The 27,233-nt window shown below is 36.9% G+C and overlaps 1 protein-coding gene across 1 annotated transcript in view; it reads right to left on the bottom strand.

The window, feature by feature from the left end:
• TRDN (triadin) overlaps nucleotides 1-27,233 on the bottom strand; it is a 235,131-nt gene that overhangs the window by 148,393 nt on the left and 59,505 nt on the right. Inside the window, exons 5-10 of the mRNA XM_055715002.1 lie at nucleotides 17,999-18,058; nucleotides 15,183-15,242; nucleotides 13,788-13,847; nucleotides 11,142-11,201; nucleotides 9,573-9,767; nucleotides 4,675-4,734 (exon numbers count right to left, since the gene is read on the bottom strand). Of these exons, the coding sequence (XP_055570977.1) occupies nucleotides 4,675-4,734; nucleotides 9,573-9,767; nucleotides 11,142-11,201; nucleotides 13,788-13,847; nucleotides 15,183-15,242; nucleotides 17,999-18,058 (495 nt within the window). The remainder of the gene's footprint in view (nucleotides 1-4,674; nucleotides 4,735-9,572; nucleotides 9,768-11,141; nucleotides 11,202-13,787; nucleotides 13,848-15,182; nucleotides 15,243-17,998; nucleotides 18,059-27,233) is intronic.

Raw genomic sequence — 27,233 nt, 5'->3', positions numbered from 1 at the left:
AAATAACCTACATCACTTTGTAGACACTTGGACCCTGGCATGGAAATATACAATAAACATATGAGGGTAAATTGATGAAAGGAAATGGTATGGCCACATTTGTTTGCAGTCTAGATATTATTTGAAACAGTCATGTAGGGGTATAAGCTTCACAGGGTAATTGGGTGCTTCAGTGCAAAGTTTTTACAACGGCTAAATTGACAGTAATATCACATCTGGGCTTCCACTGTCTTTGTTGTCAGGTAACTGTAAAGATCATCCAGTAGAAAGTCCAGTGTACTGTGAAATATGAGACATTATCTAAAAATAGAACACACTAAAACTATGCATGTAAAATAATCTTCCGATCGATGAAAATAAAAGCAAAACCTGACCATGAATATGCAGTATGCCTGTGAGAAACAAGGGTGCCATGTTATGACCAAATGCCCAAGAGATGCTTATCATTCTTAATTCAGCATTATGTAGCAACCACAACCACATGCTGAGGTGGGCGTACAAAAAGACAGGCATGCAAGAATTCACTTTAGGTAGCTGCAAATAAAAAAAGGCATTCTGTTTGAAGAATTCCTTGATCTGCCAAAGTAGTTTGGGAAACGTAAAGCAAGCTGGCAAACACTGCAGGGAAATCAGGGGAGGAGTGTTAAAACAGGACTATGCACAGGGGGAATAAAGCACAGTAGATCCAGTTATCTTAGAGAAACATGTGCTACAGGCTTCAAAGAGTGACCGAACAGTGTCCCTGAAATCCAACCACATGGGTGAGGATTTCAAACTCTCTAAGGGCAAAAAAATAGTTATGAAAATCAGGTTAAAGGTTTTTACTAAAATAGAACCTTTTCTCCTACCAATAAAATATATAAAAAAATTATGAGTAATAACACTAGAAATATTACTCAGAAAAAAAATCAGGAATATCAAATAAGTTATCAAATACACGGCACAGACTATATCCATGAAACTAGACAAATGAAAGTTAGTTGCCTTCTGTATCAGAAAGGCTATCTTGGAACTCAGAAATAGCAGTGCCAGTAGAAGAATCGAGGTGCCAGTCAGAATCAATGTGTCTCAGCATCTCTTAAAAAGAGAACTGTCCTCTTCTGGTCTTAAAGTTCTAGAAGTAAAAGTTGGAAAATAAAGCCTGGAAGAAATGCATATTAATTCTTCTTTTACAGGGGGCCAAAAGGAGTACAAAGCAATTTGGGCAAGAGTGATTTGTTAATGCTGAGCTGTACTGCCCATACTTGGCTGAGAAACTATAGGCTGGAGATAAATAAGTTCAGAAAATCTATCCTTTGGAGGAAAAGTAGTTCAGCAGTCCCTCTTGAGAAACTGTCGCTTATCACATGCATGTTAGACAGAAAGTAAAAAATATTCTCAACCTCCATACTTCATCAGATAAGGTCAGAAAGCCATTTTTTATACTGTATACAGTAGATCTCAAGAGGGTTATCTATAAATGTCTCAGTAGAATTCAGGGTAGGTCTCTGTTGCAGTCATGATACTAATGAGATGGATTTCTGGTTTAGCAAAACCTACTTGAGTTTATGGCTAGAACTCCACTGGCATCTGTAGTAGAGAGCTGAGAACCTCAGATACCTTTCTTTTATAAAAAGTATTAGAAGTCTTAGAAGGAATGGATATGGATATAATTATTGTGATTTACAGGAGAATTTGCATTAAATCAGTCAGTATCAGGGACAAATGCTGGCCAGAGAAACAAGAAAACCAGTTAATGCTTCATGAAGCAGCTTAGCAAGAATTCTCCCTTCTCTGGCTTTCTATGAATTCTCTGTGTAGTTTACATACCCAGTGACACAACAAAACCTTTAGTGAATGAGGTTGAATATTTCAGCCTCATTTGTTAAAATCAACACAAAGGCATTAAGTGAACTCCAATAGACTGTTCAGGTGTCTGTCAAAATGTATTAGTACATATTTTGAAAAGTTTATCTAATTAATAAAACCCAAGGATGAGAGTTTAACTTTTATATTATTTGATCACTATAAAATGCCATCTTAAATAGTCTACTTTGTTATAAATTCTTGCATAAAATGTATATAAACCTAAAAAAAATCTAATGTTACAGTAATTAATATGAATTTTTAAATAATACAAATATTCCAAAAAAAAACAATCAAAGATTAAATACTTAATGGTATTGTTATTACTAAGATATTGTGCCTAAGGAATCTAATGAATGGGACAGTGCTCTTATAAACTCAAGAAAACAGAAATTAATATATGGTGTAAACAACCCTATAGAAAGCAAATACACCCATATAAAGGAATTTTCTATGAGAAAAATGTGGGTTTTCTCCTTCATAAATGGCAATATTGGGACTCATAGAAATGATTCCTGGTTTGAAAATATTGTGGTGTCAGGGTGACTGTAATTAATTTCCTTAGCTGAATTGCACTCAGATCTCTTTGGACAATGTAATTTACCATAAAATATATAAACTGATAAAAGGATAAAATATAGCGGATTTTAAAGCTAATTTGTTATTAAGGTTATTAAAGGGACTTGGTGTGCTGGTGTCTCCCCCACATTTATCTATTCAAGAAAATGAATTACAGTAATATTTCAGTTCACAAAAGGCATTGTGAAATGAACAAGTTGCCTGAGAAAGGCAGGAACAAGCACTAACTGAGCAGTGTTTCTGGCACTCTGCTCAACGATGGCTACAAAGAGCACTGAGCTGGGCATACCTAGCGTTTACCTTCCTTCTCAGAGACACGGGCTGGATGTTTCAGCATTGCCTTCCACAGCTTGTGGGTTGACTAAGGCATGTTTTGAAGGCAATGTTGTATTTTACCTCCCACAAAAAGGTATCAGGCTCCATAACAACAATCATTCACCACATTTAACTTCAGGTGTTGACAAATGACTTAGCAGGTCAAAAAGCAGTTGCTTTACAGGTGAAGCCACAGGTGGGCTTTAGGAGACTAACTTAAGGGGCTGTCCGCTTCCTTTTCACCTACAAATCAGATGATTTAAGCTGCTTTATGATATATTTCCAAGTTCTGCCGTCTCAGGTTCTCACCCTAGCTGTTCACCTGGAAGGCCAGCTGACCACTAAAAATTTTTCAGCTGTTTAACCTGTGATTTGTTAGCACAACTGTGTTGTAGCACACTGAAATGACACAAGGCAAACATTGGGAGGCAGAAGCAGACATGTCTTTTGTATTCTGAAATTTGAGTCACTACAGACTTCCCTTTCCATCTCCCTGCTCCCCTTCATGGCCTTCCCAGTTTCCTCGTAGCTGGAAAGGTCAAAACAGAAAAGCAATTCTCTCCAAAACTTCCTTCCCACAGCATATCTGCTCTGCCTTACAAGTGTCAAACAGCCCAGGGAGCCATCTGGAAAAAAGGGCTCTGACATGCGTCAAAGCTGTTTGCAAATGTCAGGAGAACTATAAGAGAGATCTTGACGATCTCCATGGAAGTTTTTGCGTTGTGATTTATTAATGGTACAGCTCTGTAAAGCCAGAAACTGGGTGAATCACATCTGGTGCAGGGGGTTATTTTTTAAATCAAAGTGTAACTAAAGGTCTCTGGAAGGATTTGCTAACCTTTCGCCCACGCTGAGCCTAGACCACTCCCTCTGTTTATAACTGGCTGTCTTTAAAAGTCCTAGAGGTGATACCATACTTTGCTCTTTCTTAGTGGAATCTCCTGTCTCTCTGTGTCACTCTTCAAGAGTAAGCCACATAAACCCTCTCCCTCTAAAACCCCAGGCTCATTTTCCCCTCCACAAAAATCTGTGCCCTCCTCCCCATTTTGAGTCTCTGTTTCTCAGCTACATCCTTAGGACTTCCCAGCTACTGACTGGCCCTGACATGTCAAGAGAGGACCTAAGCCACAAGGCAGAGATAAGAAAACACATTCAATTCATAGGAGTACTGGTGGAGAGCTTCTTGAGCACGTAACTGACTAAAAGATTCTAAGGCTTAGTGCATCCTTAAATATTCTACCCTTGACTCTTTTCGTAAATATAATTGCTTATTCCTAGGATTATGTCCTCTCTATAGTATTTCCTCTCTATAGTATGTCCTCTTGCACCAGATTTCAGAAGTTCAAAAGGAAGAGTTCTATTAAAAAAGGTCAGGGTAGATTGACTTAATATTATGAGATGATGCTTAGTCATCATCAGTAGCTCTAGCTACTCTTTTTGGCTAAGAATTAAGTGTCTGTGTTAGAACAGATGAGCATGGAGATGTGGGAAGACAGAAGGTAAAGCACAGAAGTGATGGATCAGCTAAGATAGCTTATATACTAAAAGCAACAGAGGCAGTTCTAGTTTTGAAGCATTCTGGCATTAAGGCTTGTTATTTGTGGGGAAAAAACCCAATAGGCTATTCACAATACGATCCTTTCTCTTGCATCTCAGCCAAAAAAAGCATAGAAAATTTTAGCAATTTCTATAGCCTTACATTGACCCTACTTTTAACATAACCTTAATTTTATTTCATGCATTGTAGACAGAAAATTAAAAGCTTTAATAATACAGCCATTAGCTTTTATGCTTTATTAAAACTATTTGCACACTCTTAGTTGCACTTGTGAGACTTTTCAACAATACAAAACACACTTTCAATACACGAAGAAGCAGAAACTCTCAGGGGAACAGAAGAATATTAGAACAGAGTTCAATGATGTAGGAAAGTACCTGGATAAAAATCCCCTTGCGCAAACATGTCAATCACATAGCGACAGAATGCATATTGATCTAACAGAGCAAAAAGGGGAAAAAAAAAAGAGTAATGAAGAAAGCAAATTTAAAATGTTTCTACTTAACAGTGAAGATAAAGCTTAGCAGTGCAAAGACACATTTCAGGGACAGTCTTATTTATGTTTGGGAATTTTTTCCTGGCCTTCAGGTAATTCACATGTTCTTAAAGAGACAGCTTATGGTCCAGATCTAATTCAAGCCTCCCAGCCAAGAACGTCAGAGCTACCAGCACTCCAGAGGTACCAACCCACCCCTTGGGTGGGCAGGGCGCAGCATGCCCTGGGGCAGCAGTGTGCAGCCTTGGCTTTGGCACATGTCCTGACCCCAGCCAGGAGTACTGTGCAAACTGCGGCTTGGCCACAGGTTGCAAAGACTTTTTCTCATCCTTGGAGATCCATTTCAAATAGTCGCAGTGAGGTGATAGAAAAATTCAATAAAGATTTATATCACAGCATTTTGTTAATATAGTTTTAACGGTTTAATCAATATGCACATTTAGTGAATGGGAATATAAAGACAATTCTGTGTACTTACACTTCTGTAGCAATGAGATTTCCATATAATTTTATCATTTCACCATAGAATTGTTTTCCAGACACTAATCTTTACATATATATATATATATAATATATTAAATCTCTGTGTGTATATATATTGAAACTATTATATTCAGAAATTAAGGCTTCTGAATCTAAATGAAACTGATTTCAGAAACGTTGATTGTCTATTGATTTCTCTTATACCTAAGCAGAGTTGAAGACCTTAAAAAAAATTCTAACATTAAGAATGGTGAAGAAAAGTTACTAGTTGCAACTGAGTGCAAAAGAATTGCAATATTATTGCTGGATTCTCCAGCTGGCCAGAAAAAAAGCACATTGACCCACTGTACTCTGAGGGCCATTAGCTTTGAAAGTTAACGTTGATGACTAAGTGCCAGCTCTGTTTAGCTGTTAGCTCCCAACTGTTCTTGAGTCAAGCATATTCATCTGTCCATCCTAGACTGTTCTAACACAGTTCCAAGACTACAGAAGTTACACCTCTTCCCATCTCCACCTCCTGTTTCATTTCTTTCCTACTCACCTACAAAGCCACTTACTTTCTTTTTGACAACTTCAAAACAAAGTTATGCAGACTTTGGAATACTTAAGATTGTTAAAATGGCATCACATATTTAAATGCAAAATGCTGTTTCCAAGTATATAACTCTCATTGTATTGTTTGTTTTCTTACATATTGCATGGACCATCAGTATTAGTCGGTGCTGAGGCATTTATGTGATTGCTGCTCTGTTATGGTGACTGCCATAGAAGTTCTGGGTGGACAACGGCAGCTTTCAAGTCGTGTTTTCCTATGCAGTTATAGAAATTAGGAAAGGATTTACAAGCTCAGCAAATATCTAGTTGTTTTTACTACTTGATAAGATAGTGTCATGGTTTAACCCTGGCTGGCAACCAATTTGAAACCAGGAGAGTCCATGCATCTAGTTGCTGTTACAGGGGTGGTGAGGGTAGTACTAGTCAGCATTGTAGAACCTGGGGTAAACCTTTCAGGATAGACACAGGGCTGTGGCTATGAACACTGCTTTTAAAACCTTTAATGACTATTCATGATAGTATCTACTTTCATATTTAGGAATTCAAATTTATCATTATGACTGGCTCCAGCTTTGGATTCCATTCTTCAGGAATCTAAAGACTTTCACTGCAATCTGCCCTAAGTCTATGTGCTAATTTTCTGAAAAAAAGTAGCAGCATATCTGTGAAAAAACAAGTATGTACAAATCTGTATTCTCAGTAAGCCCATCTAAAGCCACTGAGGTCAGCAAAGTGTTTGCACTAACTTCAATGCAGTTGCAAAAAGGGCCTGAGTCAGTATTAAAAAATAAAATGGACCGATGTCAATTCTTCAGCCCAGAAAGTGAATGTCAGGACACAGCTTTTGCCCACAAGGCCAAGTTTTCCTTACCCTTCTTCTGCCAAAACAAGCTGCCTTCATCCATGCTGCCCTCTGGAAAGAACCCCTGGACCATTTTGGGGCACTGTACAAAAGACTGCTAGATGGCTAGGGCCAAAACTATGTCAGGAGACATAAGCTGTACGGACAGTCACAGGACACAGTGCAAACCTGTGCTGGTTCTACTTAGGTTATGACAGACATAGCCTAAGGCTTAGCAGCTCACACGATCTCATTGATATTAAAATAATTCATTCTTCAAACACAGTAGTATAGACCAGGATTAAAATTGAAAATTGACTGTGTGTCTTTGAGTTGTTGATTGTTGTGGTTCTTTTTGTTTGTTTATGTGGTATAATATTTTGTATTTTTGTTTGTTTGAGGATATTTTTTTTAAAGTACTTTGAATGAACTTAATAAAAAAAAGCCTTAATCCTCATTTTACCTGAGAACAAAACCTTTGTATTAATTTTCTCCTCAGAGGATTTCTTTAGTAACTCAACCCCTGAAAACAGGGATTTATATATACAAAAATTGAAGGCAGAATGTTAAAATCCGAATTAAAAAAATAACATTTTACTGTATATGAAATAGTAAGGTGCACTGTAACATCCCATTGAAGTCCATGGGAATTCTGCCAATCATCAAAGATTGGTACCTAGGCATTTTAAATTAATATGATTTTCCAAATGTCTCTTCATGGCTAAAAATTCATTTTAATTTAAACTCTATTGTTAAAAATAGAATTTTACACTATAGTTTTCACCTTCTAACTCTGTAATAGTGGCACAAACATTTATCTGAGTAGTAATAAATCCTGTCAAAGTCTGGGACTAAATTCTTACTGAGAAAAACAGTCATAGATATTTCTATCATTGGACCTCATGTGATTTACCCTGGGAGATGACCTATCTTTCTTGATTTTAATTTGAGTAAGGAGTAATGCAACAGCAGGGAAATCATAACAACTCTGCTGTGATTACTGTTATATTTTCCACATTGTGGCTGAAAAGCTGTCAGAATTACTCCCTTGAGCAAGGAAAAGTAAGGACTGCAGGATCAGGAAATCTTGGTAAAACTGCAATGACTTCAAAATTATGTTCACCTTGGGTCACAGTGGGACTGAAATATAGCACTGAATTTTCTGAGAGTATCCAGCTGGGCAGCAGCAGCTTATGGTGGAAAAAGGAAGGATGAAAGTAGAAAAGGCAGTTTTCACTGGACATGTGTAACCCTATCTGCAGTGATAAGGGCAGTTGAAGAGGCTCCTTCCTTCCTCCACTCCAGCTGCTCATTCCCACTTTCACCTGCCAGGGTTCAGTGCACAGTCACTGGAGTCATACACTAAAGCAAACTTACAAAGTGATTTGTTAATGTTTGATGTTGAGATGGATCATTTTGCTAATATTTATCAGCTAAAGGGGGAAAAATCCCACAAAAACCAAACCAAGAAAGAAATACCCAACACCACTCTATTGTTCTTTATAATCTTTGACCCCTACTTACTTAAAATACTTTGCTATCAGGGAGTAAAGTGCCTCATCTGCACACCATTGCATTTTGAGAGCCTTATCCTGAACAGTATGGAGTGGATCCCACTGTGCACTGAAACTCTGTCAGAGCAAACAAAAACTGAAAAAAATCTGCACCTCCTAAGAGGAGCTCAAAAATTTGTTGAACTTTCCCCTTGGTCACAGAAATCAGCATGAAAAACACTACTTTGATTTTATGCTTCAAAGGCTCCAATATTTCAAGTAAAAACCAGTATTAACTAGAATACAAATAAATGTTAAAAAAATACTAGTTCAGCACACTATGCATGTCAGAAAGGGGTCTATATCTCAGAATCTCCCAGATTTCCAGAAACATATAATTTAGGCAACTCCTAAGGAGTCCAAAGCTAATGGTTATGAAATTCTGAGAGAATCTGCTCAGGCAGATTCAGGTATGCAGGCAGGGATGGCTGCTTTGATGCTCAGGCATAACAATTTGTCGGTGGTTATCAGCTGAAAGGATCAAATAGGGGCACCACGCAACACTGAACTGCCTCTATTAATGTCAGAATCATCCTGTGCCTGCAGTGTGGCAGTTTGTACAGAGATCCAGGTCCTGTTGCCTTCACTCATACAAAATTGTACCTAACACCATGGAAGAGCCACAGGGAAATGAGGGAACTGGTCAGAGCAATTTGGGAGTGGAAGAACCCAGGCTGGCTCTGTCAAAGAGGAGCATATAGCTAATACCTCTGTTTGGTGTTGATGCATGTTGATTCTTTGTTTTATTATTTAATTTCTTTCTTCCACCAGGGCAAATGCCATTATGGCATTTCATTCCTTCTTAGGAGAAATTTGGAGGGTGTTCCAATCAAATTACGTCAGGTGGGCTTATCACTGTGTCATGCAATACCTGACAACATGACAATGCCTCATATAATCTCATGCAAGACAAATTACTACATTCCCTTTCCTCTGCTCCTACTTTCCTTATTGTTATAGAGGACATATGCAGATGTGGAAATAAAACAAAATTCCCAACAAGTCATTGGACAGTGTATTTTCCAAAATACAGTGCACTACATCAGGTGCTACTGTGCAAATCTATGAAGACTCAGGCATATCTGAAGAGAAATTGGTCCTTGGTAAAAAAGGATTTAAACCAAAATGAATCTTTAGCCATGACAGTTAGAATATTCTATAGATCAAACGTCTTTTATTCTTGATAGTCTCTTCCTAGCAGTGTGAGATTCATCTGGGATTTATTTGTACTGCACTTTTGCTTTTCATGGGTGAACTTTGGTCCTTGCCATCTTTAACTCCATTCTCTCTGCTTTTTCCCTGCTACGTTTTTAAGATCTTCATCTGTTTCCTCCTGGATTTGTTTACCTTTCTTTTCCGATTTAGTTACAGTCTGAAGAGCTTTTTCCTCCTTAACTTTCGGTTTGGCCTTTATTAGCCCAACTTCTGTTGTTTTAGTCTCCATCTGCTTGACCTTCTCAGCTGTCTTTGTGTCTCCTTTTCCATCCTTCACTTCCTTTTTAACTTTTGCTTCCACTTTAGTGCTCTTTACTTTCTTCTCCTCTGCAGGTAATAAAGAAAAAGCTTTCAGTGTCATTCTTCCCCTGCCCAGCAATACTTAATACCATTTATTTTACTTTGTGCTAATACTAATGAGTATTTCTTCGTTATTAACTCTTTGCTCAGATCTGATGAAAACTGTAATCCCCCAAAACCAGACTGATTTAGACAGAATTATGAGATGCAAGCATGTTTTGTCTTCAGTCCTGCACCAAATGTTTGACGGATATTTAATATAGTGGGCTATGGCAAATAATACTAAATATTTCTAATGACAATATGATAGCTTTTATGGTATAAACTAGGGAGACAAATGTTGGTCATTAAGCAAACAAATATGGAACATACTTCCAGGATAAATCTGAGTAACTTTAGACTTCAGAGGTGAGAACTAAACTGTCGCAAGCTATAAAAGTAGTTGATTTAAAGTGTGGCTATTTATGAAGGTTGCTTTTATTTGCTGATTCTAGGTCTCTGTCCAAGAAGTCTTGAGTTCTTGAGTCTCTCTCTACACCAGTTCCCCAGGTTGAAAGACTGGTCTGAGACAGGCCAACTCATGATGTGCCCTGCGGCAGAGTGAGAAGGATTCCAAGGAGAATTACCAAATTGTACATACCAGTGGCTGAAGCTACACAGAGTTTGGTGAGACCAGGAGTATTCCTTCTGCTCATATGTATGAGCAGCTTTTTCTCATCTGAGACACAGATGCTGGTGATATGGGCATTTCTCATTCACTTCACTGGAAAGTCCAACAGTAGTTTAAAATGCCACTGAATATGGTTTAAAATCTGTTTAGTGTGATGTTCATACTACTGTGTTCTTCATAGCTCTGTTTCCATCCTTGAGGCAAAACTTGTATGCTACAAAATCTATGTTTTCTGTAAAACTCTAGACTTGTATTTCCATTAAACCACTGGGTGACTAGACTGATTTTATCAATACGTAAACTGAATAGTTCTACCTATTCTAAAACAGAATACAGATATTTATATAGGGGCATTCCTACTTCCCAACAAAGCCACAACATGACCAAGTATAGGGGGCTAGTGAAGAAAGAATTTCCTTAACCAGTTGTAGTGAAAGCATGTATGTCAGATCATTTACAGATCAGCCTATTTCTTTTTCAGGGAAATGGTGGTTCATACCTTTAATTCTCATCTTTGAATTTTCAACAGGATTTAAAAGGGATCATGCATAGATCTAAACCCTGAAAGTTCTAAAGATAATTTAATTCAAATTATATTTCAATTTCATTATAGTGTCATGTATCTGATTTTTCATACACATTATATTACCTGCTCCAATAAAATAAAGCTTATGAATTTTAATGTGAATTCTGGTAAAAAATGTAGTATAAATAAATAAATAAATAAATACCTTTGGGAGGAGGTTTCTTTTCAGCTTTTTCATGTCTTTCAGGTTTGTCCTTTTGAATTACTAGAAATGAGTACAATTGTATATTAGGGGAAAAAAAGAGAAACTCACAAAGAATGAAAAAATATTGTTAAAAACATAACAACATCCCTGGAGGTTTCACATTTCTTCATGATTCATGTTTTTCAGTTTGCAAAATTCTTGCTTCTTTTCTTAGGTTCACACACTGGGGTAAAAAGCTTCAAAACTGCTGCTGAGACTCACCTAACCAGAAGACAAGCCAGTCACACAGATCTGAAGCTTTGTAGGGAATGTTTATACTGTGTATTTCAGATGACATAAAATTGCTCAGCTCAAGCTCCGAGCAGACACGAGCTTGATCTTCCTGTGCTCCAGCCAACAGGAAGCCATGCAGCTACATTTGTCTTACAAAAAAGCGTTTTTCTTAGCTTGGGCTCACTGTCACACAAACACAGCCACAAGCCTGGTACTCACTTCAGAGCCTAGCTCAAGTGAGTGCATGTCTGCACAGTATACACTGTGTAAACACATGCTGCCTTGTCCCAGAAAGGCTGTCAGAATTTTATGCAGAGACTTCTATCTTGCCTGTCTTGGTTGCTGTCCAGACACATTGCTGGAACAAAACAGCTTTGAGAGTTAATTACACTTCTTTCAAGTGATAACTACATAATAGTAACATTTCTCTAACTGAATTCCAGGGTGGAATTGCTGCCTGTATGAGCCATGATTGAAATTTAGACTTGTTTTGCTTTTTTTAAGATAGCCGTTTCTTAGATGATACGTTTAAATAGCATTAATATCACTGAAGTTTTCTGGAGCCTTTAACAGGGAAAGAAGAAGAAACCTAAGACTTTTTATTCAGCATAGAGAAAACCTGCTGACTGTGAGGGGAAGTAGCTGCCTGATTTTCAGCACAACTGGACCTGAGCATCTTCATTTCCTAGGGACTGCAAGTGGTTGACACGGCACTGCTGGCAGCCGATCCATTTTAGATCAAACCCCAGACAGGGGGGAGGTGAGCCTGGCAATGGAGAGCTCAGCAGCACACTGCTGGCAGATAGGTACGTGCCTTTGGGAGCGCTGAGGGCAAGACGTGCCCTGTAGTGCACTGAGTCCACCCACAGGGACTTGCATGGCATGGGAACTATTTAAGAGAGGGTGGTATGTCTATATGTCACACTGCAGCAGCAAATCTCCCTAGCTACGCAGTGGTCAAATTTTTCATAGAATTTTCCAGCCAGTGAGTGGAGTCATGGCTGCTATTAAACACATTAAAGCTCTAAGTGATTATTTGGTTAGCTACCAGAAGATAAATGTGTAAACAGGCTGGCTTCTCATTAGGAATTTTTCAGTGATACTTGGAAGTTATTTGCTTTTCAAATTACACAGACTTTGCGGCCATTTATTTTCTCTGGATTACCTCAGTGTGATTTCAGTTTAATAAAAAAAAATCCTACACTTTCAAGTTATACAATGACAGTAGAAAAAAATGACATAATATCACTTTAAAAGAGAGACTCAACAATGGTTACCTTTCAAAATATTTTAAGGCTTTAAGTTTTCATTCCACTTTTTCTCTTTCTTCACTCCTACTTTCTGCTTTATGTTTTTTCTTAGAGTAAAACTGAGCTCAATAAAGACTGATTTGTACGTTTGAATCTATATTGTCTAAACAGATTCAAATTAAACCTGGTTAATTCATGTGTTCCATCATCATGAGATTAATCCGAATGTGATAACAGACTGATACTAAGATAAATTAAAAAATATCTTTTTTTCAAGATTTAACTGAATAAAAGTAAAAAGAGGCAAAGACTGAAGCCTAACTTCATTATAGAAATAATGCATGTAAAAAAACCCCAAACACAACAAAACCAAACCAAAAAAAATCCTCAGAGAAAAAACATTCAAATGCCAAGCAATAATAAATGTCAGTCTTAAAAAAGTACATAACAAGTCAAGCTAACTGGATTTTTAAATCCCCCTGTCCAAATCATGGCTAAAGATGGGATTATCAGTCAAAAGAATACTGAAAACCACCTCTCCTACATGATATTTCTTCAGAATATACATGCCAATTAGTAGATATGCAAACCTTAACCAAAGCCACTTCTGCCATGAGGACAGTACAAATCATGTATCGAGATGAAAATGTTATTGCAAAAAAAAAAAAAATAAAAATGCAAGAAAATGAAAATCTATTTTTGGATGTGATAGAAAAGCCAGATTGAGACAGTAAACACTCTTGCATTAGGTCTGCATCAGACTGAAAACTAATACACAAGAGAAAGTCTTCTTTGCAGACAAATTACTGAATCCCATTGTGGAGGAAAAGACATCATGGAATGCAAATATAATAGTCATAGGCTTATTTCTTTAACTGCATGAGAATGATTCATAATGACCTCTGTGCATCAGAACAAGAGAACCGAGCAAGAAATATATGCTGAGCAAGACCTCAGTCAGGGGCTGATAAAGATCTTCTCAAGCAAAAGTGAGAGCACCCAAAAAATGTACAGAGTGGATTTTAAAAGTTTTATACTTAAATACTCCTCTACACAATCTTCCAAACTATATATGCACTGAAAATGTAAAAGTGTACAACATCTAATAATAAATCTGTATTACCTTTAGATGGTGTTTTCTTTTCATGTTTTTGTGGCTTTTCAGGTTTCTCTTTGTGAATAGCTAGAAATAAAAACCAACAGTAATGGTTATTAAAAAAAGAAATGTTTCATTTTATGTAACAAAAAGGAGAAAAAAAATCAAGAAACACAACTAGGCACCATGACTACCCATGCAAAGAACCAGAAAGATTAATTAATCTGCTGCTTTCTGCTGTTGATGCCAAAACATATGATTCGAACTTTCAAAAACTCCTTTAACATCCTTGAGGTCTTTGCCATCAGCTGGGGAAGGATTTGCCTTTCTGGCACAACTGTAATCCCATGAAAGAAGTTTGTCAAGAAGAGTCATGCTTATTTATTTTGTTTACTTGTCCATTTTGGTTTTTTTGTTTATACTGTCGTTTACTGGTTTATTATGGTTTATGTTTATTACTTTGGTTCATTTCTGAAGGATTTTCTGAACTCCACATAACAACTAACTGTTTCCAGCTATGAATGATTAAACACTATAATTAATTACAAATCTAATTGCAATGGCATTATAAGTAATGCTCTTTGGGGCTTCATGTTTGCTTTTAATTTCCACTTTACAAATTGAAATAAAGTACACTGTAGTGACTACATTTCTGGCTCAGGCTGCAGAATTCACCTGAGTTGTGCAAGAGTCACTGAGTGATGGGTAGTCTGGAATATCTTCCTGTGTGGGCTCTGATATACTAGTTTTTTGTGATTAATGTTTACACAGTAGCTTGTCCATGGGTGTACAGAACTGATTTTTACATGTGTTCGTACCTCCTGAGATACCCTACAGGGACTAGCTGCCTATTTGACTCCAGCATATGACTTTATACTAAGAACACAAAAAAGTATGCATGAGCATTGCTATGGAGTCTCCTGCCTTGTGTTGGCGTTTCAAAAGAAAGTAAGAATTGTGGAAGATTAAGTAGTGCTACATACCTATTTATGGCAAGTAATTAAAGAATCAGTCCTACTATGCAATGCCTATGCAACATCCCTACTCAGTATTGTATTTAAAACATTTTTTTTTTACATGGCCTGCCTTATTACAAGGTTGTCAGATGTTTTTCCTGGATGACCATATTCTCTTAGCAACCATACTTAACTGTGAGTGTCAGAAATACTGGGAGATTATGCTAATCCAGAGTATAAAATAAATTATCCCCCTTCCTCAGGAAAAAAAACCCAAGCATGCAGAAGGAATACAAAATGCTACTCAGTCTGTATGTCTGCAAACCTTTATATGATCTCATGATTTTAATTTGTAAAGTTCTATAACATTTTTTCTAATCAAGGGGATACATAAATGGAAGTTGAGTAGACAGTTAGTTCTGGGGTACCTCAAAATGTAAAATAAATTCTGACATTAAATCATTACCTGCATGCCTTTCCTTTTTTTCAGGTTTTTCTTGTCTTTCCAGTTTGTCTTTATGTGTCACTAAGAAAGAAGAAATGTGTTCATATGTATTAAAAAACGAACAAACAAACTGTGGAAAAACTTTAAGAATAAAAAATAATTCTACCATGATAAGCCTTAGGAGGCTAAACGGCCAGCTGCGTTACTCCTGAGCTATCCCGTGCATATGTGCACAGCACACACCATACATACTACACGGGTGTGAGCAGACTACTCTGGCTAACAAGTCACACCTTACCATCCAAGCCATAGTAACATGCCTTAGCTGTTTACTACAGTAACATCACCACTTAAAATTGTCTGTCCATTCCTGAAGAGACGTTTTCAGAAAACTGTCAAGGACTAAGGCAGAGCTCTCACAGTGACTGCTGCTGCCTGCACTAGAAAAAGGACATCACCTGGGCCACCCCATATTCTATCAGGCAGAGGCTCATAAAAGCCCTGGAATCAATCCTGGAGCATAAGAGCATCACATACAGAAATGACACGCCTGTCACTTGCCAGCTGGCTTGAAATGGGTAACCAGTAATGGATACGGATAGCTGGTAATGGATACAGATAGACTGTAATGGACACTAGCTGAGATCAGTCCCTGGCAATGATGATCTCAGGGCCATAATTAGATTCCTAGTATGTGCAAAGTAAAAACTAATATTATGTCAGTGGAAACTGTATTATGCTATCCACTAATGCACATAACTTTTTTCATTCGCTTTTCTTAGGATTTTACATGACAGTTTTCCAGACAATGGGAAATAAGCATGTAGATTTTAGACCATTTCAGAAAAATCAGTTGTGAAAATGCAAGCTAGCTTCAACCCTAACTCCTGTGGAGATTTTGTCCAAGTTTAGTAAAACTACCTTTGACAAACATGAGAAAATAAGGAGAAGTTATTCTACAGTACCATAAATTCCATATCTAACTGGAAGCAAAAGAAGAAAGGTAGAGAACGTTCAGGCTCTCACATTTTTTTAGCACTATAGTGCTGAAATACATGCAAATGAACTCCTGACATAACTGAGTTATTTTTAAGTGACCGAGACACTGCTAGGCATCCCCCGTTTCATTAGGTAACTTTCCTAAAATTCATCACAGAAGTTGATTAGAAATTAGACTAGGATGTTCCTTCATCTCTCTGTTATCTAAATCTTGAAAAGAGAATGTATTTAAAGTAGAAAATAAGTGGCTAAAATACAGGGACGTGGTGAAACTTTGGAGTCTCCCAGTCATGCTATAGTGAAATGGGCCTCAGAAAGAAATGATTCCATAGTCATAGGTTTAAAATATAATGCACAGCCTGAAAAAAATGTTTATTAATACTGTGAATACAAACAATCTCTATACACAGTAGTGTTTTAGTAGCAATTGTAGCAATAATTCGCTAAACTAAACTAAGCAATACATTTAGGTAGACTTAGTAGGAGTTACGGCAAGTTAAGGCAGTATAATCATTACTCTTCATTGACTATCTGAGATTGGTTGGGATCATTTTTTCATGTTCTAAAAAACTTTTTAAACCATTAAATATTAGAATCATAGAATCACAGAATCATTTATGTTAGAAAAGAACTCTGAGATCAAGTCCAAATGATGCTCTATCAAACCAAATCAGAGTTTCTCAAGCTTTCCACAACATAACAGGAGAAGCCTTAATGACACATTCATGTTTTAAGATGGGACATTAGTCTTTGCTCTGTCATTTTTCCAGGTTTCAGAAGAAAGTTTCTCCTGTTACCACCATTCCATTTTCTAGTAATAAATATCCATTCTAACAGAAACCTGAACTTAATGTGCCTGCCATTAACCTCTAGAGTCAGTCTTGTTAACTCTGTATTTTGAATTATTTATATAAAATGGTAAAGCTCCAATCAGAGACCATTAGAAAGGCCTAGTCAAGCAGAGATTTCAGGCAGGTGCATGTTCACCTGGGTTGTGAGACTTGTGTTCTTGGTCTGAAATAAATCAGCTGTGGCTGGATATTGGGTCTTCTGCTTTTTGGGTGATTTATTATTTCCATTGACCTATTTACCCTTCCAGAATGGGTTTCTTCCTCAAGCCTGAGACTTCATTAATCACATTTTTATGTAAATGACATGTTCTCAGAAAGCTTAAAGTGTTCTGACAAGTAGGTATGTTCCAACAGAATTCCATTTTGCCAAAAAATCCCTCACAAGAGGCACACTAGATGGTGGCTCTTGGAGCCCAGCGTTAACCCATGAGTTGTGGGTGGAAAGGAAGTAGTATCCTGATTCTGACTCCTTCAACCAGTCAATCTGTAAGTTTTTGTTGGCATACACCACCAGCAACTTATTAAATCCTCTCTCACACCCTCTCCCTACTGTATCTGAAAGGAGTCTGGGGAAAACTGTTTTCTAAGGCAGGACTCTGAAGCAGAATGCCTCCAGGGACTGTGCTTGTATGTTATAATATACTCATAACATTTTGCTCCGAAATATTCCCAAAGAAAAATATTATGCTTGGATTTATTCAAGAAGAATACCCCCCACCCCCACCTATTTATGCTCTGGGAATCATTTATGCAAGTTAATAGTACAGTAAAAACTTATTAATTAATATCTGAATATAATTTTAGCCTTTCTGCAGAGTGATGAATTCAAAGTGCTTTTAAAATACTCATTCTCCTTCCAGCTGGGTTTCACAACTCCTCCATCCTTAAACATAATTGGGATTTGCAGGAAGGGTCTAAGAGTCAATAGGTTAGACTGTTTTGAACCACGAGTAAAAAGACAAAGAATATAAAATGCTGAATACATACCTTTAAGGGGTTCCTTCCTCTCAGTTTTTTCTTGTTTTTCAGGTTTCTCTCTATGTATTACTAGAAATAATTAAACAAACAAACAATAAATCTGTAATCTGGAGGTATTATGTACACTTATTATTTCACCAAAGTGATCGAGGAAAAATATTTGTAAATTCACATAATGGATTTTATCTCTGAGACACAGGTACTAGATGATGTACAGACCTTCTAATGTCGATATTTAATTCCAGACCCAAGCGAAATATTTTTCCTTGAATAAACCGTCAGTTATTAGACCATATTTTTGCAAAATAAATGATTATTCAGCAACCTTAATCTAATCTGTGGGATGTGTTTTGGTCCCATTATGCAAGCACCCTGACTAAGATTTCTGACAGAGGAAATTATTTTCAGACCTTGACAGCATTGCTTTCTATTCTTAACAAAAAATGGCTAGCATATTACTTTCCATGTTCTTTTTTCTTTATTTTTAGCTGTTACTTCAGCCACAGGATGGATTAACAAGAGAACCTCTCCTTTAATCAGAGTGTAACTTCAGGAAGAGCAGCTGTTCAAAACACAACCGATGGCACATCCAGCTTAGAAGCAGGAAAATATGAATCCTTATGTACTCTATTGCCACCATAACCTTCAGACTGTGTTTTTCTGCATGGTTGTATTCCACATCCTAATGATTTAAATAGACAAAAATGTTCCTTGCCAACCTGTACTACTAAAAGACTAGAGTTTTTCAACTTCAGGGAAAAAAATATTTTGTTTGCAATACCCCCATTTCTGTCAACGAGGAAACCGCAGAAAATACAGCTCTAACTAGAAGACAACTGTGAGCTTTATACACAAGCATAGTAATATTTTTGTATACATTCATTTTACCAGCTTTGGAGTAAATGTCATTTCACAGAGGTGCAAGCATTTTTTTTTTCTTTGTTAAATATTTCCTTATTAAAAAATAGGCCCATGTCTTAAAGAAAAATCATTCCAATCATTCAGTAATTTCATTATGTCTTGCATGTGTTTGCATTATCCAAATACATTTCCAGTCATAACAGGTAAATTATTTTTGATAACAATTAGCAATACAGTGGAAAGAGACTGAAGGGAGATTTTTCAAAGCCTTTAAGGAATGTGGACAGCCAATTTACACTAAAAAAACAGGCTGTGAAGAACGAAGCAGCACCAGCAATGTATTATTGAATGAATTACAGACTGTGACTCACTCAGTTGCTTTAGGGCATCTATAGCATACCAAGGAAAAGCAGTCTCCTCTCTCCCTATACCTGTAGAACTTAGATTAACTATTTTTGCAGAAACTGTAGCATGCTTTTACATCTTGCATTTCTATTAGCAGTTGCTGGCTCTGTGCAAAACACTTTGAGCCAGCATGTTGTCAGTTTTGGATGGGGCAATAGCACAGTTTTGCACACAACAGCTCTGTAATGGTCAACAGCAGTGAAACACGAGCTTCTGCACATTGAACAAACCCCCTTGTCATCTTTATGCCAAAAAATATAGCTGAACTATGAGGATCAGACTGGCAATCAGAAGGCTTGTTTTTAGCCACAGAACATTGTACTTGTTTAAGGGAAACAGTTGTGTTTCTTAAAATTATTTTATTCTAGTTTCTCCATAGCATTTCCCTATTTCATGCTTCGGAAAAAACCCAAGATGAACCTTGAATGATACTAACTGTACTGAGTGTGAGCAGAGCTTAAAGTGGAGAGAAAAATCTAAGACAAATCTAATCACAGCGCCAAAATTGTATAAAGCACTAAAATGCAAGGAAATATTTGTGTGGACTCCAAGCTACAAACATAGAGAAAAGATCAGTTGGCTCCTTCTTGAGAAATAAAAGTAACTTGATGTATCTGGGCAGGGGGCCTGGAATGTGGATAAGCAGAGATCAGGCTGGCATAAGCATAAGCTATTTTTCTTTTCTTAGGGATAGGCTGAAGGCGACCTCTGGTTAGTTCAAGAACCCTGTCCTGTGTATTGATATCCCCACAGCCTCAGTGCTTGCTAAACTCAGATTGTAACATTTAATATTACCTCTTACGGAACCTTACCCGGGAAGGTCAGATGTTGCCAAAAATTAAAGGGTTTATGTTTCAGGGCTGTGGGCTGTGGTGACTGACCATTTTTGACATTTCAATCACAGTGCAGCAGGACCACCAAAGTCCACTGAAGCTTTTGATGTGACAAACTTAAATATTATTTTTCTTTTGCATATTAACTGTTCTATGTTCAGCTTCCTATGCAGTCCTAAAAGCCCTGTCATAGAAAATACTTCACTGGCTACAGATCTTTTCCAGATTTAGTCACTTGGATATCTATTTCTTTGTAAAGAGCTTAATAAGTGCCCTTTTTCAAGCCCACAGTGCTTAGGTGAAAGCCTTAGGTTTTAGAAATAAGCCAGGCTGACCATACTGCCATGTTTCTGTGAAACAAATTAAAGTTAATAAGATTTTATTTCACACATAAAAAAACAAAGAGAAAGCACATAAAAATGTTTTTAAAGTCGCTAAATAAAGCACTCTTCAGCTGAAAAATGCTGGAACTAAAACTGCTCATTCAGTTTTAATTCAACCATTTTATTTGCTCTATGACACACTTTGTAATTAAAAGATCACCTGTTTTCTGTTTTTAGCAACACGCTGGATTCATCCAGAAAAAATAAGAAGAGTAACATAAAACTAGTTTTATGACAATTGTGTAAGCTAAAATTTTGCCAAAACTTAAAGAAATTTTCTTGGACTTCCTTGCAAATGCCAGAAAAGCATAAGCTCAGAATGAACTGTTATTAGCACTGGAAAAAATACAACACCCCAACCTAATTTTCACTAACCTAGATTTTGGAAATTGCTGAAACATTTTTATATGACTTTGAATGAAAATTCAGCCTGAGGCAAAAAGATGAGCATGAAAAATTTCATCCTCAGTGACTAGAGTGCGGTAAATTTATAAATAATCTGAAATAGGAGCTTATAATAGAAAATTTTAAGGTAATTTAACAATGTATTCTGAACTTAATCATATAAGGATATTGCTATCTACTTCACATAAAATCGAAAACAAGAAACATAGCATATATGAGAGAGATTTTTCCAAATTTCAATATCTAATGGTATATTTGATTTGTATCAAGTGGAAGGCATAGTGAAGGGGGATGTCATTTAGTTTTCTTCATAAAAGTGTTTGAGACAGACACAATCCCCACCCCAAAAAAGCAAGTGCAAAAAGATGTAATAAGGAGGCACTAATTCCATACCCAAGGGAAGTAAAAATAGTTTCCAGACGAGTAAGTTTGCTGCTTAGTATAAAGCTAGGTGATGAGTGCAGCAAGCATGAAGCAGAGATTGTTTGCTCCAGCTAACTGACTAAGTGCTTGTCTACAGAGCAACACTCAGGAAAGTTAAGATAAATGAACTAATACAATGAAGTTAGAGTGCATTAGTCAGAGAACATTAAATCTTTCTGTGTAGATGATTTTATTCAGAAGTAAAATAACCTTGAATGGCTATAACTTAATTCTTCTTGAAGGAACACTAAAGAAAAAAAAAAAAAAAGGGAGGGTGGAAGGCTTGATCTGGAGAGTAGTACAGGTTTCCAGGTGCAAAACAATAACTTAAGGAAATGCCAGCAATTAATGAACTCTGGAGGCACCTGCACTCATTATAAACCACCTCAATTACCTGTGCAGGGGAAGAGGCTTGACTGAGTTTGCCCAGTCTTTCCCAGCTGGCACCAGCCATGCACATGCTGCTCGCTGCAGCACCTAACCCTGTGCTGGATGTAACCCTTCCAACACTGAATGGAAATGCCTACATAGCAGCGAGACAATGTTTCATGAGTTACATGTTGTACAATTTTAAATTAGATTTAGTTGCAGTAGCCAGACAGTGTCTCATCCACCTGAACTGAGATTTAGGTTTGACAGCTGCTGGTGGCAGTCAGACTGCCCACAGTACTGGTTTCACCCTGGGCTGCTGTAAGCCCATACAGCAAAGTAGATACTTGACAGCTGTATTGGAGACTCCTAGTTTAAAGTTAACTCAGGTATATCTGTAACCATACCTCCAGAAATCAGGGTAGACAGCCCCTGTGTCGAACATAAATATGCCATTTAACTTGCTAATTTTTTCAGCCTATGTGGGTTTCCAGTATACCCTGGATTTGTATGGTCCAGCACTATTTGCCTATTTAGCTGTCTCAAATACCTTGTCTTCCAGCTACAGTGAATTAAATTATGGGGGGACATTACATTTGTCTTTATAATCTCATGATTTATCCATATGCTAAAATAGAGATGGCTTTATTCTGTGGTGTTTAATATTTGCATTATCAGTACGGCCCTATTAACAAGTCAATAGGGGTAAGAGGGACCGATATGAGCTATGAATAGTGAATGAAATAGTTTTGAAGGGCCTGGAACCTATTGGGCAAAATGGGCTGAATTCAGAGGCACTTTCTGCAAAAGACCAGAGAGGCTAGTGTTAATTCAGAGGCACACAAGTAGCTGTCAAAATCACTGTGATTTAACGCATGACCTAGCATTTTGTCATCTCATTGTCTTCTGTCCCTCACTCCAACGATCCAGCGACAACGTATTAGTGAAGAGCACTTGGGAAAAGCCATATGGTAGATCAACCTTTTCCCATTCCTTCACAATGCCTGTTGTAATACAAGACATTTCCCAAAAAGGCAAGGCAATCCATTTCACTGCTAATATGAGTTTGCCATAAAAATCAGAAATTATTAGCCCAATTGAATTATCATTGGACCTTCCATTAGACAGAAATTGTATACTTGTATATACTTCTATCGATATATTTTATTATTGTTCTTCCCTGTTGCCATAGTATTGCATAGTTACCTCTTATTCATTGATGCTAATAGTAATAATAATTAGAACACCTACTTCATAAACAGCCCTCAGCAGCAGCTCAGTCTTGCAAGGTCTGTGTATGTCACAAAATGACCAACTCATAGGACAGCTGTCCCGGGCTGAGACAGCCCCATCCCTCAGCCTCTCCCACTGGGACAACTGCCTCAGCTGTGACCATTGCAGCGGCCCCACACTGAACTTGCCACAGTTTATGGATGTCTTTCCTTAACTGGGAGGCCCAGAACTGGAGGCATAGACGTGGTCTAATGAGAGCTGAGTACAGGGTGATAATTAATCCCTTACCTCCACTGACTAGCCAGGCTCCAGCTCACACAGTCCAGTGTGTCATCGACCCTTGTGAAAGCACTAATGCATCAAATATCAAATTGGAAAAACATATCAAATTGGAAAAAAACTATTTTGTTGTGTATTTGTGCTTGTGTGTACACATAATCATGAAATAATTTAATTTCAGTGCTCTTAAGCATTAGCAAATGCTTTGTTGAATCATTTCTCAGAGTATTTCTTTTTTTCAGATTAATTTGAGTAAGTACAACAATTGAAATTATGTTTATTACTTGTATTTTGTAAAAATATTTAATTAAAGGCAAATTTTGGGACACAGGTTTGCCTGGCTCTTAATAATGTAAGAATCTTTCTTGTAATTTCAGCCACTTCCGTCTGGGATTTCCATTCGTTATAGCTATTTCCCATATTTCGGTACAATCTTTTCAAAATGAGGCTTATGGATGGAACTCCCATGTAAATCTTGGGACTTGGATTCAGGGGGTTTGACTATTCAAAAATATAATTTAAATTATTTTTAAAGCTCTAGTGTCCCCATATTTTGGGGTGGAGGACTGAAATTTGTTTGGAATGTTTCCTTCTATTAAAAGCATTCATTTTACCTCTAGATTTTTTTCTATTGCAAACAATAAAAGATTGTATTTGCACATGCTTCCTGGAGGTGCTTTAGAAGATAACAGTAAAGGTCCCTAAAGATTCATGCCTTTACCACACTATAGCTTGAGGGCAGACAGAATATTTTCTTGTAATTTTTCCTCCTATGTACAAGATGCATTTTTGGATCTAAATATGAAAACAAAAAATAGAAAAAAAATATTTGTCCTGTGCTTCAGTAAATGGTTGTGTAATTAAAGACTGCATTATCAGGCATATGCATAAAGGGACTTAACTAATGACACCTGAATGCTTTTTTTCTGTCATCTTATGACTTCTTAGTAATCATTTCTGTAACATTAAAGTTCTATGTACTTCTGTATAGACGAAATGTTACACAAGAGGCTGTTTTGGTCAAGGCTGCAACTTCATTTGTGTTTTTATAACACTGTGCTTGAAAAGACCTTAACTGGAATCCCTTGCTAATGGATCCAAGTTCATTATTGCCTGGCTCACCCACTGATACCCTAAAAAATTCATCTTCATACAACATGATTTATTAAGTATTTGGGAACCAGTTCTTAGGCACTCCAGATGACCCTGATTAGCACAGAACTGGAAAGCTAGCACTAGACCTGTAAAATACTATAAGAACATATAAAGAATATATACAGAAAAGAATATAATTGTGTGAGGGAGGGTGTATATATATCCACACTATTTTAAATAAGTTTCCTCCTTGCTTCCTCTTGCCATTACTAAGCACAGCACTGGTGCATCAGAGAGACACTCATCAGATTTTATGTGGTCTAACCTTTACAGAGGAGGCTTTCTTAGGCAAAAATTCTGTGCATTTCTAAGGAAACTTCTTTGTTTACATCACCTCCGAAAACCAGTCCAGACCAGTTCCTGTGTGGATTTTTGGAAAGTGCCAGTTAGAGGAGATTAAACCATCTAAAAAAGAGTAGGTTCTTAAAACGGAGGCTTTTCTTATCTCTGATACACACCTGGCTCACTGTTAACTAAGACTTCCTAACTTGGATGGCACCCACTAGCCTATAAATTTGCTTTTTTCCTTGCCCAACACACTTCATGCCTTCTGCACCAGAGGAAGTTCATCAGCACTCTACTTTCTTGCACCTTTGCTACAGAAAGATTTCTGGATAAGTTTGGGCAGGACAAGCTTATTATGAATGTGCATTTACAATATCGCCACACAAGCACTATTTGTTAATGTTAAGACATAAAAGAATTTCTCATCATTTGTAGTCTATGTCAACTGATCTTTGAATGCTTCTATAACACAACAGTGATAACATACGTAGTTAGCAAATACATTGTATGTTACATACATATATGTAGGTAAACAGACAAAAAGATGTTACCCTTCAATAGTGTTTGTTTTTCACATCTTTCCAGTTTCTGTTTATGAATTTCTTAAAATAATGCAATGTAGTTATCAATATTAAAATAATTTTCACACACAAAAATACCAGACGCAATAAAAAATATATTTTTTGTTATAATACAAAATAACAATACAAATACAAAACCCCAATAAAAAATAACTAAGTTATTCTTATAGCTTAGTTAATAAGCACTTACATATTAAGTGCTTCAAATATACCAGAGCCATTGTTTTACCATCTGCATGTTCAGAATTATATACAATAAAGTTTGATTTTACATATATACACAGAAAACATATACATAGATGAAACCCATAACAGAAGTGACTTCAATAATTATTCTGGTTTTAATTTAGCAATACAGCTACTTTTAAAATCAGGAGTAGATTTTGCCGATCTTTAACACCTATACAGTAACATGCGTTGGTTATGAATCAGAAAAAACACATTCTTAATAAACATTTTTCTGTATGTATCTTGAGTTGTTTACGAGGATTAGTATTTTATGTTTTCCAAATTACCTTTGGAAAGAAAAAATGTTCTTTTTACTACATTTTCTAAAATTTTTAAAGCTCACATACTGAATTGGTAGCTCTAACACATAATAAAAGGGAGTCAATGCTGTATACAAATTACAGAGATAAAAGTTCCCAGGCCTCATTGTCTTGGAGAATGACTCATTTTAATCATGCTGTATACCAAAGCACTGAGAAGTGCTTGTTAGAAGAGGAAGTGGTACAGTGTTTATTTGCCCTTGCTATGCCATCTCTTTTGAACAAAATTCCTCACCTGTGACATTGTTATTAAATTACTGTTACATAGTTCTGCAACCAATTTTTTCCAACTGTCCTTATAGTTCCAAAAGCTGGATAATATTGAAAATGCAGTATGTTGAATGTGAGAAAAAGTAAACCAGAATTAAATCAAGCTTGCATAGCACTGTTTGCATATAGCACTAGACATTTAAGAGCCATTTATTATAGGTGTGCATTAAAGTCATTAAGACTGCAGAGTGCCAGGTTTATGGTATTGTGCATATGTTTACTGCAGTAGGAAACTGGTATCAAATACTGGATTCAATTAATCTTTGCCAAAAGCATATGTAAATCTCACTAGATGCTATGGAAGATGCCTTTTTGTATTTTAGGGTTAGATTTGGTCTGCAGGGTCTAAACAACAAGAACACTGACCCCAAAATTATCCCAACAGAGAAAAAGTTATTGCATATTACATTGCACCTCTAAGAAGATACTTTAAAGCCCATTGAAGACAATTGAAATCTTCCCCTTCTACCCTTAGTTATTTGCTCAGGCTGTAACAGGATGCATATTGCCAAAGTGGCATGGTATTTTCCCTTCCAAGGACTCTGGTCTTTGCACAGGTCCTTGAAAATAAGTACAGAATATTTTTATTGGATAGTATTTGCTGTCGGAAATGATTGTGTCTGGTTTGCAAGAACACAACTATTCTATGGCTTAAACCTACATTGTCTTCAATAGAGAATGTTATTTCACTGAGATAAAGGGTAACGAAGGCTAAAATACATATCACTGCTAGCCACTAATGTGTGGCAGCATAACTAAGCTAATTATACAATGTCATTAAACTAAAAGGACTTTTTATTCAGTTTTCATCTTGTTCTTTCCAGCATGGGTGGATAGTTTAGTTTGTTTATTGTTCTATAAACGTCAAAGGTTGTGATTAGGAACAAATCATGCCATATTGAGTTACTGCATTTCAGCTGAGTCTGGATTATTTTTCTATCTGCAACTATGTAAAGATCTTTTTTCTATCAACTGAGAGAATCTAGTTGATGGATTTTCAAACTTTCCCCACTTATTCTGCTTAAAAGGATGCATAAACTAGTTTAGGTAGCATAAGTGGTAGGAATGGTGCAAGACAAGAACAGTCAGAGGATTGCACATCTGAGCAGTTCTCCATGCTGCTGCTCCAGACTCTCTCCAAACCCTGACTTCGTGCATTTAAAGAAAGCTGAGTCACTTCCTCTGCATTGCAACATACAGCAGGGACACATCTC

This window comes from Falco cherrug, chromosome 6, assembly GCF_023634085.1.
Source record: "Falco cherrug isolate bFalChe1 chromosome 6, bFalChe1.pri, whole genome shotgun sequence".
NCBI lineage: Eukaryota > Metazoa > Chordata > Aves > Falconiformes > Falconidae > Falco > Falco cherrug.
Note: the sequence above shows the minus strand (reverse complement) of the source record. Positions and strands in the feature narration are given on the sequence as shown.